General features: G+C 54.4%; 1 protein-coding gene across 8 annotated transcripts in view; it reads right to left on the bottom strand.

Moving 5' to 3' along the window:
* Positions 1-70: 70 nt before the first annotated feature.
* The window catches only part of SPTBN4 (spectrin beta, non-erythrocytic 4), an 81,832-nt gene continuing 68,022 nt past the window's right edge, over positions 71-13,880 (bottom strand). For 3 of the 8 annotated variants that reach the window (XM_005218990.5, XM_010814782.3, XM_010814783.4), the window contains 11 exons: positions 13,397-13,777; positions 11,878-12,122; positions 8,200-8,338; positions 8,021-8,105; positions 7,471-7,667; positions 6,273-6,898; positions 5,143-5,212; positions 4,234-4,526; positions 2,877-3,050; positions 2,672-2,714; positions 71-1,091 (listed from right to left, as the gene is read on the bottom strand). In XM_005218990.5, coding sequence (XP_005219047.1) covers positions 933-1,091; positions 2,672-2,714; positions 2,877-3,050; positions 4,234-4,526; positions 5,143-5,212; positions 6,273-6,898; positions 7,471-7,667; positions 8,021-8,105; positions 8,200-8,338; positions 11,878-12,122; positions 13,397-13,777 — 2,412 coding nt within the window. In that variant the 3' untranslated portion in view covers positions 71-932. Of the gene's footprint in view, positions 1,092-2,667; positions 2,715-2,876; positions 3,051-4,233; positions 4,527-5,142; positions 5,213-6,272; positions 6,899-7,470; positions 7,668-8,020; positions 8,106-8,199; positions 8,339-9,068; positions 9,358-11,877; positions 12,123-13,396; positions 13,778-13,880 lie in introns of those variants that run through there. The other 5 variants (NM_001192910.3, XM_059876855.1, XM_059876857.1 and 2 more) reach the window with 5 other exon arrangements.

Below are 13,880 nucleotides of genomic sequence, written 5' to 3'. Positions count from 1 at the left end.
TTTCTCCCTGTCGCTCCACCTAATCCTCCTGGGCGCAGCCCATGAAACGCGAAGAAACCAGCATAGACCGTCAAAGCCAAAAGATTTATTATAGGTACATAGAGTGTGCGCCTGCCACACCTCTCCTCACCCCTGGACCCCGGCGGCTTCTCCAGGTGGCCATGGGGGCTGCCCACAACCCAGTTCCCCCGCTCCCCAGGAAGGTGCTCCAGCCAGAAGCATGCAGGGGGGAGGGCTTCCCCTCGCCCCTCCCCTCACGATGTCGTATTTACAACTGGAGGGGGGAGGAGAGAGGAAGACAGTTTTGAGCTTTGACGCCCCTCCCATTAAAAGCCTTCGCGGATGCGGGGCGGGGGAGGAGGAGGTCGACGTTTTGCAAAAATAAACTAAGGAATTACCTCATGGCTCTGAGACAGCGGAGTGCGGAGGCTAGGGGCCCGTTTCACGCCTCCTTCCCAGACAGAGATCAAGGCAGCATTGGAAGTGAGGTAAAGGCGGGGAGGGGGCGTCCCCTCCCCACCCCCTAGCACCCTGGATGGTCCAGGGGACCTCACCAGCGCCCCCATGCCCGTCCCTAGGGCGGAGGGGGGGACGGGAATTATCGCCCCTACCATCCCAGCTTCGTGGGGCAGGGGGCTTGGCTCAGCTGGGCCCTTACCCGCCCCCGGCGCCCCCAAGCTCAGTTATTGCATAAAAATAATAGAGCCCCAGCACCTGGGGTGGGGGTGGCGAGCGGGAAGGGGCCGAGATATGGCTACAGGGGCAGCAATCCCCCCACCACTTCTTGGGGTGCAGGAGAAGTCCCCTCCTTTCCAGTGCCAGTCATGGCGCATCCTCGGTGTTGGTGGGACTAGGGGCTCCCTTCCGCCCCTGCGGAAGAGAAAGTGTCTTTGTGCCCACGGTGCAGGGAGGAGGGTCGAGAAGGTGGGAAGTCACTTCCGGCGCCCGCTGGCCCTGCGCTCCCCTGCCTCCCGCTTGGGGTTGCCCTCGTCTGTGGACGATGTGGTGGGTTGTGTCTGGCCCCAGCGGGCGATCTCGGCGTGTTCCCCAACCGAGGCGGCCACAGCCTCCAGCCAGCCGTTCATCTCCTCCTGGAGGGAGAAATAGGGCACGTAGTCTATATTTGGAAGAGAGGAGACTGAGTAATAGATGAGTCTGGAATCTGACTGCCCACTCTGAACCTCAGCTTCCTCATCTATTAAACGGGGTAATAATAAAAATGACAACAAGGATGATGATGATGTAAACAGTTACTTAGTACTTATTTTGTGCCTAGCTCTTCCTTAGTGGCTCAGACACTCTGCAAAGAATCCCTCTGCAATGCAGGAGACCTGGGTTCGATCCCTTGGGTTGGGAAGATCCCCTGGAGAAGGGAATGGCAACCCACTCCAATATTCTTGCCTGGAGAATTTCATGGACAGAACAGCCTGGCAGGGGACAGTCAGTCCATGGGGTCACAAAAGAGTCGGATACGACTGAGTGACTAACACACACACAGTGTTCTAAGCATGTCTGTGGATCAACTCACTTAATCCAATGCAACTGGATTATATCTAACTCCCACTATAAACAAGAAACAATAATATCAGCAGACACTGTATTTTCCCAGCTCAGTAAGTATTCTACTTGTATCAACTTATTTAATTCTCATAATAACCCTATGATGGAAAACTATTTTTACTTCCATTTTAAAGATAAGTAAAAGAGAATAAAGGCCTACTTCATAGCCTCTTGGGAAGATGAATGGGTAGCAAGTGTTACTATTTTCAACATCTCTTCAAACCACCTCTGTGCCTGCTCCTCCTCCCTTTACCTTTCCCCTTAGCCCCAGTCCCAAGATCCACTCACATTCCTTTCTCTCACCTACCTCCTCGACCCCTCCCCACAGGCCTGTCCTGGTCCGGCCTTGTGCTCTCCCACCTAGGTCCCTGCCTTGGCCACTTCCTGTGCTTCACTCCTCCATTCTTGCCCTCTCCAATCTACCCTGCAGACTGGTAGCCAAAGGATCTTTCTTATGCATCACTGTAACCTTCCCTTGCTCAAAACTCTGCCACGGCTTCCTCATGCCCTTAGAATTGTTTTTTTGTTTGTTGTTCTGTTTTTGCAGCTTGTGGGATCTTAGCTCCCCGACCAGGGATTGAACCCCAGCCCTCAGCAGTGAAAGCAGAGTTCTAACCACTTGACTGCCAGGGAAGTCCCTCCCTAGTGTATTTAGAATAAATGCCAGCCTCCTCTGAATGACCCACAGTGTCCTTAGAGATCCAGCCTCAGGGAACCTTTCTAAGAAATTTCTTCCTTGAACTGTCCTTTAGCACAGTTAACCCTTTGCAATTCTGTACCTCTGTTTCCTTGCACTTGCAGTTTTTTGTTTTTTTTTTTTAATCTTTTAAAGCTAATGCCCTCCTAACTTTTCAGTCTCATCTCAGAAGCCAAGACAAGGAAGTTGGACTTTATCCTGGGGCCTCCAGGCAGCCCTTCTGATCCTCTATCTCCCACAGTTTGGCTAGGAACTTCTCAACTCTCGTTGCCATGGGCTTGCCCATTCAGCCCAGGTAACTCTGCCTTGCACTTTCCCTTTTCACAGCCCCATCACTCAGGGCCAGGAGCCAGCCAGCCAGCCAGCCAGGTGGTTCCTGAGGTCGGAATAGGGAGAGAAAGGAACGGATCTCACCTCATCTTTAGCCTGGAGCAAAAACTCACTGCCGTCCTGGGTCCTGTGGGAGAGGACACAAGACTTGGGGGCTCCAGGACCAGGGGCCCAGCCCACCCATCCACCCATCTACCCATCTACCGACTGTCCTCCAGGGGAGCACGGTATTGTTGGGAGGGGGAAGCTGGGTCTGGGAACCTCCCACCCGCCCATTGAGGGGGCTCACTGGAGCTTGAAGACATGCTTCTTTTTCTTGTAGTCACTAGCCACCTCGCTGGTGGCCTTGTGCAGGCTGAGCAGCGGCTCCCCGCCGTGTGTGCCCCCGGATGCCGGACCCTTGGCGTCCTTGTAGAAACCCAGCTCCCCCTTGCTGAGCACGCAGTACAGGCTCACCCATGACCTGGGGCGATGAGATGGGGCTCAAGGCAGAGTCGAAGCACTCTGCTTGGGTATTCTTCATTGATACCCTCCGGGGATCGAATATGCCTGAGCCTTCCTCCCTCTGGGCCTTTGCCCTAGTTGGGCCACACGCCGGGAGTACTCTTCCTTAGGAGTACTCTTCCTTACTGCAGTTGTGGAGCTGAGAGGAGTGTCTCAGTCTCTGGGAACCAAGCCTTTGCCCAGACTGGCCCCTGCTGGAACTGCTCTTCCTTATCCCCTCCCACACTGAAATTCCTGAAGGCAACACTTAAGCTGTCTCCTCCACAAGCCTTTGCTTGGGCATGTTCCTTGTTACTCCTCCACCCCTGCTCACCCTCATCCCCAGAAGGGCTGATCTACTGGCATAGGTCTGAAAAGAGGAATTCTTCTCTCTCCATTCAACCAAAGCCTCAACCGAAGAGGAAGTCTCCCACAAGCAAAATACTCCCAAGGGGCCCCTTGGTCTCAGTACAAGGAGGAAAGGCTAACTCCAAACCCCACAGACAAAACCTCAATCTGTCCCGCCCAACTCATTCTGCTTGTTCAACTCTTCCCTTTTGGGCTCCACCTCTCCCTAGATTCTGACTCCCAGTTGGACAAAAATGGGTTGGACAATCCCGAGCTGGACTCCCAAGAGTAGACACATCACTGTCAGGCCCCCCATCCGGAAGGAAACCTATATGAGGTGCCCCCCACTCCTCAGTTTCGGATCAGTCTTTTATCAGACCCTTTCGCAATCTGAATCTGAAATAAATGCACCCACCCTAATCATTGGCTGAAGGACCTCTCCAGGCTCCACCTCACAGATCTTGAGAACCCTCTAGACTAGACCCCACATATAATTTGCTGTTAGCTCTAGTTTACTCCTGGGTTGGTTGATCTGAGACTTGAGTAGCAATAACGCTTTTTTCAGGTCTCGTCCATCTAAGCTCCGCCGGCTTACCCTCCGCCGGCTCACCCTTTGGACACGCTAACCTTAAGCCCCGCTTCTCCGGTTCATTGCTTGACTGTTTGAAGTTAAGGCCCCCCCTTCTCAGGCCCCGCCTACCCCACCACGGGTTGGGCGCCCAGAGTTTGGCCCCACCCCCTCTCCAGGTCCACCTATTCATTCATTGGATACTGAGCTTGGAACCCGCCTTCCAAAACCCCGCCCACACGCTCACCGGTTGGACGACTTGCGGTTAGCGTCGAGCTCGCGCTTGCGCAGCAGGAAGCCCTCGTGCTGCACTGTATGAGTGGGCGGTGGTGGAGGCGCGGGGGCGGAGCCGCCCTGGGCCGGGGCGGAGCGCGAGCGCCGGCTTCCCCCGCCCTCACCACCCTCTCGGGGCCGCGGCCGCCGTCTCGGCTTGGGCCGGTCCCGAGCCCGCGGCCGGTCCGGCCGAGGTGTCCGCTCGGGCGGCTCAAGCCCGTTGGGCAGGCGGCCGGGGGGAAGTTCGCGAGGCTGAGGCAGCGAAGGCTGTGTGAAGGGAGGGGGAAGAGGGGTGCTGTCCATAGTGGGGCGTGGGGGGCCATCTGTCTGGGGGAACTCACGGGCCTGGGGGGGGGTCCCATCTGTCTGCAGAGCTATCTGTCTTGGAGGCGAGTCTGGGGGGATCTCAGGGTTGGAGTCCCAGTGCTTAAGGGCTCCCCAGATCTTACGTTTGGAATCCCTCTAGATCTTGGGGGTAAGGGGTCTGGTCCTATGGAGGTGGGGATACGGGCAGGTGGGTGTCCCATCTATCTGTAGGAGGAGGAATCTGGGGCTTTCTGTTTGTGTATAGTTGTCAGTAAGGACTATTGAGACCCCTGCTGTGCTTAGAGGAAAGGGTCTAGGACAAATGTGGGAAGTCCGGAGTGTGTGTGTGTGTGTGTGTGTGTGTGTGTGTAGGGTGGTAGGAATCTCTTAGGTCGGTGGCCTCATCTTTCTAAGGGAGAAAATTTCAGATTGTAGTAGGTGTCTCAGGGCCGCTGTCCATCCCAAGAGTCTGCACAGTTCAGATAGGGGGCAGGGCTAGGCTCCTGTATTTCTGGAATCCTAATTCCTGCTCTGAGAGGGGCCCCCATACCCCTACCCATGCCGAGGCTCAACTTACCCCAACAGGGAGCCCTGGGCCTGCCTCTTTCTCCTGCAGTTGCTCCACAATGTCAGCCAGGGTGGCCTTCCTAGGGGCAGGGGTGCAGAAAGATTCACTGGGACTAGGATGCCTTCTCCCAGAGACCAGCCTGGGTGGCCGGAGGAGCCTCCACATCTTAGCCTGAGAGACCAGGTCCCCGTCTACTTCCGCAGCTGCCTGTCTCGGCTGTCTGCCTTACACACCACAGGTGCTCAGCACTGTGTCTGTGAAGTGGACGATGGAACCTCTCTGCCCTCTTGAGTTTTAAGCAACACAAAGACCAAAATGCAAATCGGTGCCTTCAAGGCTTTGAACACACCGTTGCCTTTTCCACCCATCCCCTAAGCTTTCAGGCTCCCTGGATTTGCCCCCTCCCAGCCCCTGATCACCCTGCATCATACTCTCCAGTGACAAGGCTGTTTCTTCCCCTGGACTGTGAGCCACGTGAGAGCAGGGCTGAAGCTGACTGGGTCATTGCTCTCCCTGGCACATACCACGCAGAGTGGGCGCTCGGCCAGTGTTCGTGAAATACAAAATTTAAAAGGGGTCTGGAAATCACTGTCACTGAAACGTCTTTGACCAAAGGCCTCTTTCTGGGGACACGGCTGATTGAAGTGATCCACATGACACATTCTCATTAATTCTGGATTCTGAAAGGTCTGGGTTCCAGTCCTGTTTCACCCAAACTGAGTGACTTGCCCTCTCTGAGCCTCAGTTGCTCCATCCATAAAATGTGTGATTACAGCCCCCAGTTTATAAGGTGGAGATGGTGATGAAGGATCTTACCTTCAATCAGAGAGGTGATGGTTCCACTGTTAGCCCAGTGGAGAAACTGAGATGCAGAGAGGATGAAATCCTTGCTCAGGGTCACCCAGGGGATTTGATGCAGGGGTCAGGAACAACCTGACCTGAAGGGAGCCACTGCCACTGTGGGTTATTGAGCGCGACTCCTACCCTCTTTCAGCTTCTTTCAGTTTACATCCTGTACAATGGGTACCACGAATGTATCTAGGGAGCTATGCCATTCTGAGCCTGGAAACCCTCGCCTCTGGGCCTGCGTGACTCCAGGAGCTCTCCCTGTCCCCCTTCCTTCACTCCCTAGGGCTCACCCCTTGGCCAGGTCTCCTCTGATGGGCATCTCCTGTTCGCTGGACTCCTGCCGCTCCAACCGCCGCTCCCGCCGCTCCCGCCGCCTCTCCATCTGCTCGTAGCGGCCCAGGGTAAGGCTGTGTGCCACCTCGTGCTCCGTTGACTCCTGCCGCTCTGGCCGCCGCCTCCGCGCAGCCTCCTCGGATTGATCGGCTGATTCCTGCCGCTCGGGCCGCCTCCTCCTGGGCAGCTCCTCCGCGCGATCAGCTGACTCCTGCCGCTCGGGCCGCGGCCGGACCTGCTCCGCTGCGACTACCGCAGGGGCCCCGGGGGTCTCAGCGGCGTCCTCTGGTGCCGCCGGCTGGGCCGTAGGCTCCACCCTCCCCGGGACCTCGGGCAGCCGGTCGATGCGCGGCTGGAGGCGCTCCGGCTTGAGCTCCTGCCGCACGTACCCCACCCGGGTCCGCACCTCAGCCGAGAGCGTGTCTGAGGCCCGGCGGGCCAGCGGCTCCAAGCCCCTCTCAGAGCCCCCTGGCCGCAGCAGGGGCGCGGCCTTGGCCGCCAGTTCCGTAGGGTCTCCAAAGAACTTGCGCCCCAGGAGGGGGGTGGGCGGCTGCTTGCTCTGTTCTGCCTTGAGTTTCTCAATCTGGGGACAGAGGGGCCAGGCTCCAGTGGAGGGGCAGGGTGGAGGTGGGGGCTGGGAAGGTGGCTCTGGGTCGTCTGCCTCACTGCCCAGTTTATTGGTTCTTATCAGTGAAAAAGCAGGGTTGGCCAGAAGCTTAATTCCTATTTTCTCCAGCAAACACCTAGCGCTCATTTAATAACCGGTTAAATCATCACTTTCTGTAGGTGCCTTTCTGCTCCCACCCATTGCCTCCTTCCTTCAGGATCTTGAGACTTTTTATTACAATGATCTCGTCATTCTTCAAGTATCAGGTCAGACTCCTCCCAGGCCAGGACAAGTGCTTCTGGGCTCTCATGTTCCCCTGTGCTTCCCCCATCCTAGCCCTGGACTGTCACTGATGACAGGTGACAGTCTGTCCCCTCTCCCTTCAAAGCTCGCTTCGCCCCCAGGACTGGAAACACAGTGATGGTCTGTCTCGGGCCTCATTCAACACAGCGTGGAGGCTGTGTATTGGCCCGTGTGTTTGTCTCATATAGAGAGATGGATGTGGGGCTGTGGGGGGTGGGTCCTGGGGCAGGAAATGGGGTGCTGACCGTGGTCAGGCGCCGCAGAGAGCTGAACCTTTCTTCCCAGGCTGCGGCCGCTTTGCGGAAGGCCTCGTGCCGCCGGATAAGCTGTTCCACTTCATCCACACTGCTGCCCAGCTCCCGGCTCTGCAAAAGCGGCTCCTGGGCTGTCAGCCAGGCATCGGCCACCACTGCCTCTTGGGCAAACTGGTGCACTTCCAGCACTGAGGAGAGACATTCAGGGGAAGGGTGCTGGGGGCACCCGGGGGCCCTACCTGGGGGCTGTTTTCTCTGGCCTTCCACGCCCCCTCTGGCTTCCTCCATCCCAGCCCTGGCCACTTTGGGCTTTGCAGGAAGGTGAAGGGCTGGGCTATTTCTGAGGACACCAGCTTCTCCCCTAGGTGTTGGGAGTCAGTGCCAGGGCAGCCCCCTTGTCCGCTTGCCCAGGCTTTCGTGTTTGCTGCTGGGGATCCGTGGGATATGCAAGCATGACCCTGTCACCCTCTGGGCATTTCTTGACATGCTGGGGCGTGATGTCCTGTGCCCTTGAGCCCCGTGTGTCTGGGCCCACACTCACTCTGCTGCAGCCACTCCCAGTGGCGGTCCCACTTATCCGACACTTCCTCCTTCCTGGTCCCCAGCTTGTCCAGCTGTGCCTGGATCTGGGAGTGGCAGGTGGTTGGGAGAGGCATCAGGGCTGGCCCCCCACCCCAATAGGCACAGAGGACAAAGGGGAACCCCCGGCCCCCCTCCCACCTCGTCAGCCATGGCACTCTTGTTGAGCAGCAGAGAGCGCCCCAGCTCCTGGCAGGCTGTCAGCTCTGGCATCCGTGCCTCCAGTTCAGTCTTCAGGCCCTGGTGGTAGTTCATGAGCACCTCCACCGATGACACGTCCCTACAGTGGGTGGCAGGTAGGGATCTGAGCCACGGGCCACCTCCCTCAACCCACCCCACATACACTTCTTGTGATGAGCCCAGATCCCTCAGGCTGGTGCTCCCCCATCCACCTCCCACAACCAAGTTTTGAGGGGCCAACCTTCTTCACTGATTAAATGATTCCGACTTCTCCCAGAGTGCTAAAATGTCCCACTTTGGTGATTCTGAGAATTTCAAGATCCAATTCTTCTAATCCTCTAAAGCTACACTTCTGAAGCTTCCACTAACCTGTGATTCTAAGTCTGTGCTGTCCCAGAGGGTAACCACTAGACATGTGGCAGTCAAGCACTTGAAATGTGGCTACTCTGATTTGAGATGTGTTCAAGGGTCAAGCAGACACCATACTTTGAAGATTTAGTATAAAAAAAGAAGGAAAAATATCTCAATTTTAATATTCACTTCATGCTGAAGTAATCATTTTTGGAGTACCCTTGGTTAGGTAAAGGGCTTCCCAGGTGGCGCTAGTGGTAAAGAATCTGCCTGTTGATGCAGGAAACTTAAGAAACACGGGCGATCCCTGGGTTGGGAAGATCCCCTGGAGGAGGGCATGGCAACCCACTCCAGTATTCTTGCCTGGAGAATCCCACAGACAGAGGAGGCTGGCATAGGATCGCAAGGAGTCGGACATGACTGAAGCAACTTAGCACACACGCACACACAAATGGGTTAAATAAAATGAATTACTAAAATGAATTTTCACTTGCTTCTTTTTACTTTTTCTAATGTGGTTACAAGAAAGTCTTAAATTATATATGTGGCTCACATTTGTGGCCTGTGTTGTATAATTATTGGACAGCGCCATTCTAAACTATTATATGGCCAAAACAAATTCCAAATTTCTGAAGGTTCCATCAGTCAACAAGTATAGCCCAATAAGACTTAATATGTCCAGGGACTTTCCTGGCAGCCCAGTGGTTAAGATTCCACACTCTCACTGCTGAGGAACTGTGTTCAATCCCTGGTCAGGGAACTAGGATCCTAGAAGCCAAGCAGTGTGACCAAAAAAAAAAAAAAAGATTTAATGTTGAATATGTTCAAATTTATTTCTGATCATCCACATTGTAACAATTCCTACCTAAGACTTAGTATGCCTAGAACAGTCTCCCTGATTCTCCCCTGTCTCCCGAACGTACCCTCCCCGAAATTCTCCACCTCAATAAATTCACCCATCGTTCATCTGTAACTCCTCTTTTTTCCCTCAGCTCTGGAACCTAATCCATCAGTCAAGACTGGACATTTATAACTTTAAAACATACTCTGTGAAATCCGCTTCCCTGATGGTCCAGTGGTGAAGAATCCGCCTGCCAATGCAGGGGACACAGGTTCGATCCTCAGTCCAGGAAGATCTCACATGCCTTGGGGCAAATAAGCCTGTGTGCCACAACTACTGAGCCAGAGTTCCAGAGCTCACGAGCTGCAGCTACTAAACCATGGGCCTAGAGCCCGTGCTCTGCAACGAGAGAAGCCACTGCAGTGAGAAGCCTGCACACCGCAGCTAGAAGGTAGCCCCCGCTCGCCACAACTAGAGAAAACCTGCAGGAACGAAGGCCCAGTGCAGCCATAAATAAATTTAAAAAAATCTTTAACAAATGTTTAAAAATGTACTCTGTGAAATGATAGGAAATCTGGTATCTGTTTTAAAATAACTCAGCTTAGGGTGGAGGGGGCGGAGGGGAGTACATAGATGAAGACTGGCCGGGTATTCACTGTGCACGCGTGGGTTCTCTCTGTCACTGCTACTTCAGTGGAGAGTTGAAATTTCTCATAATAAAAAGATTTTTTAAATCATTTTTTCTTAAAATTAATCACTTCTTCCCATTTCTTCAGCCGCCACCCTGGGTCAAGCCAACGTCGCCTTGTGCCCTGGATGATGGCAGGAGCCTCCTGAGCAGCCTGCCTGCTTCTACCCTGGCTCTCCACACTCTCTCATTTTCCACAAGCACCTGGATTTATCTTTCTCAAATATACATCATATCACATCACCCCCTCCTCCTGCTCCAAACTCTCCGGTGGCCCCCATTTCACTCCAAAAAAGGGAAACTCCTCACCACGCCCAGCACTCAGTCATGTTGGACTCTTTAGGCCCCATGGACTGCAGCCTTCCAGGCTCCTCTGCCCATGGAATTTTCCAGGCCAGAATACTGGAATGGGGTGCCATCTCCTACTGCAGGGATCTGCCTGACTCAGGGATCCAGCCCATGTCTCCTGCATCTCTTGCATTGGCAAGTGGATTCTTTAACACTACCGCCATATGGGAAGCCCTCACCATGCTATTGTCCCTCTAACCTCATTTCCTACCACTTTCCACTCTCCCACTCACTCACTCTGTCCAGCCACAATGATCATCTAGCTTTTCTGCAAACATATCTAACCACAACTTACCTCAGGGCCTTTGCACTTGCTGATCCTTTCACCTGGAAGACCCTTCCCCCAAAACTTTACCCAACTCACCATCACTGCACTCAGGTCCCCTTACTTTGCTTTATGTTTCTTTTATTACTATCTGGAATAATATTAAGTGTTTGTTTATTGACTTATCTGTTGCCTGATTCCTCCCTCAGAATGTCAGCTGCACCAGTCAGGGGCTTGACCTTACACGCATACAGTGCATGCGTGCGTGTGTGCTAAGTTGCTTCTCTCGTGTCTGACTCTGCAACCCTATGGACTGTAGCCCACCTGGCTCCTCTGTCCATGGGATTCTCCAGGCAAGAATACTGGAGTGGGTTGCCATGCCCTCCTCCAGGGGATCTTCCTAGCCCAGGGATCAAACCTACATCTCTTACGTCTCCAGAGTTGGCAGGCGGGTTCTTTTACCACTAGCACCACCTCGGAAGCCCTCTGGCATACGGTAGGCATCAATAAATATTTTCTGAGTAAATGAATGCAGACTCAAGTGCTCACAGTCACAGAGACAATGCTATGTATCCACTACTCTCCACGTCCTTGTTTTCCTGGACACACTGCTGGACTACATTTCCCAGAGTCCCTAGCAGACAGGTTTGGACCACTGAGCCAAAGGGATGCGAGTGCAGGTTTAGTCTCTAAAACCTCCGGTTGTATCCTCAGCTCTCTTTTCCTCATCTGTAGCTGGATGTAGAAGGCCCAGCAACTCATGTCAGGGTTAATGACAGAAGAACACTGGTTCCCAACCACTGAGGGAGAGGCTTCTGCTGCACACTCACATCAAGCCATGATGTGAGCAGTCAGTGCCTACTAGGTCAAGCCCCATATACACCTCCCCATCCCTATCCTGGCTTTAATCCATCCCATGCTGTGACACCCCTACAGAGGCAAAGGATGCCCTGTGCTCTGAGCTCGATGCCAGGTGTGACAAGGGGTCTGCACACATGAGGAGCCTGTAGAACAATGCATGGCAGGCAGTGGAGCCACGCAGGTATTGGCTATGGTGATTTTTTTTTTTATGGGAAGGGGACTGTGGAGGGGCTGAGAGTGGCTGCCCGGAGGCAGGGAGGAAACCCGAGGTGGGAAGAGGGGCACCTGGGCTTGTCAGCTGCCCCAATCTGGCCAGCGATGCCATCCATCCAGGAGAGCAGGTCTCGGGCCTGGTTGTGGAATCGCAGGGCGTCGGCCGTGGAGCTCACGTGCAGGCGGGCGTCCTCGCAGGCTGCCAGCAGCTCCTTCCAGCCTTGCAGCACCTCCTGCTCCCGGCTGGCGATGGCCTCCGCGTGCTCGCCCGCGTACACCGTCCGCAGCTGGGCTGCCCCCTCCTGCAGCTGCCGTACCTGAGGGCAACATGGGGTTGAGCACCAGCCCTCCATGGGGATCCAGGCTCCACCGTCTCCCCCACCCCCCATCTGTGGACTGGGTGCAGAGCCTGAAGAAGTAAGGAGCCTACACCCTTGAGATTCCAGTGGGATCCATTCCTAGCCACTGCCTGCTTTCTTTTTGACCTTCGCACTCTGACTTCTTTTCGACCCACTACCGTATTTCTCTCATGTCTGCTGCCTAATGTTTCTGTGACTGACCTGCATTCTGACTTCTTTTGCACCTACCGTCAGGTTTCTTTCAGCCCACTGTCTGATTTCTAGTCTGAGAGCTCTATTTCTACTGGGGCTGCCACCTCGCTTTTTCAGGCCCACCTCTGTCTTGTTTCAGACCCATGCGATTTCTTTCAGGAAACCCTTCCTCACCCTGACATCTGTTAGACGTGCTGTCCAGTTGTTTCAAGCCGCTCCCTATCACCCAATTTCCTTCAGAATCGCTATTCAGTTACTAGCAGGTCTCCCATCCAAGTCCCACTGGCTCTGCTGTGTGAGTTAGAGTCACTGCTCACTCTCCATGGTTTCAGCCACTTGTCTTCTTTCAGAGGACCACCATATTTGTGTCAGATTCAATCTCTCTGCTTGACTTCTCATGGTCTTTCACATCATATATATAAAATAATTGTCCAATTTCTACCTTCCACTAGACCTACAACCCTATTTCCTTCAGTCCTGTGGCTTGCTTCCTGTGAGGCACACAGCTTCATTTTCATCTGGTTTCTCAGATCTACCTCTTAATTCCTATTAAACCCACCCCCTGATTCCTTTTAGCCCTGACTTCCATTCATGAGATCCAACCCCATCAAATTTCTCCAGGGAAAATCATGTGATTTCTATCAGAGACCTGCGGTCTAATCTCTATTTGCTTTGCAGCCAAATTTCTCTCAACTTCCTTGCAATTCTTTTTAGACTCTCCATAGGGCTTTGGGTAAGATTCACTTGGCAGTTTTCAAGGGAACCCCTGCCCAACCTCCACTGGAAACACTGATTTCTATCAGGCATTCTATACTCCCTTTTTCCCCTGTCATTGTTTGATTCTGCACACCATGCAATCAGTCCATTTTCTACCTGCCCCATCATATAACTTCTCCCTGTTCTGTGGTCCGTTTTCTGTCTATTCCACTGTCTAATTTCAATGTGGTCTGCGGCCTGATTTTTGCCAGCACTGCTGCCCCTGTCCTTTGGCCATGCTGCCAGGCCCTCCCACCAGCCCCTCCTGGCCACCAGCCCCCAACCTGGGACACAAGGAGCTGCAGGTCATGTTCAAAGGCGCGCAGGGTCCGCTGCATGGAGCTGGCACTGGGTCTCGGCTCTGGCGGGGTGGTCAGGCGAGGCAGTCGCCTCCGCTTCTCCTCAATCTGTCCTTGGAGTTCTCGGGCATCACTGAAGAACTTATGCAGCTCCCGAGAGGCAGCCAGCAGTTGGGCCCGCGTGCCCATAAGCTCCAGCAGCTCAGCCCAGGCCTCATTCAGCCCGTCCTTCCACTCGGCCATGGTGGCCGCCGCCGTGTGGCCACACTCGATCAGCTCATCCACCATCTGGTTCACGGCCGCCAGCCGCTCCCGCCCTGCCGTGCCAGTCTCGCTGGCGAATTCTGAGAATTTCTCCTGTAGCACCTGCCACCAGGGAGTGGGGGGGTGGTGGTGTGCCATCATGGGCAAAGTGCCGTAGACACGAGCCCCCTCCAACCCACCATCTTGTGGCAGAATAACAACACTA

Source organism: Bos taurus, chromosome 18, assembly GCF_002263795.3.
Source record: "Bos taurus isolate L1 Dominette 01449 registration number 42190680 breed Hereford chromosome 18, ARS-UCD2.0, whole genome shotgun sequence".
Lineage (NCBI taxonomy): Eukaryota > Metazoa > Chordata > Mammalia > Artiodactyla > Bovidae > Bos > Bos taurus.
This window is presented reverse-complemented; position numbering and strand designations above follow the sequence as displayed.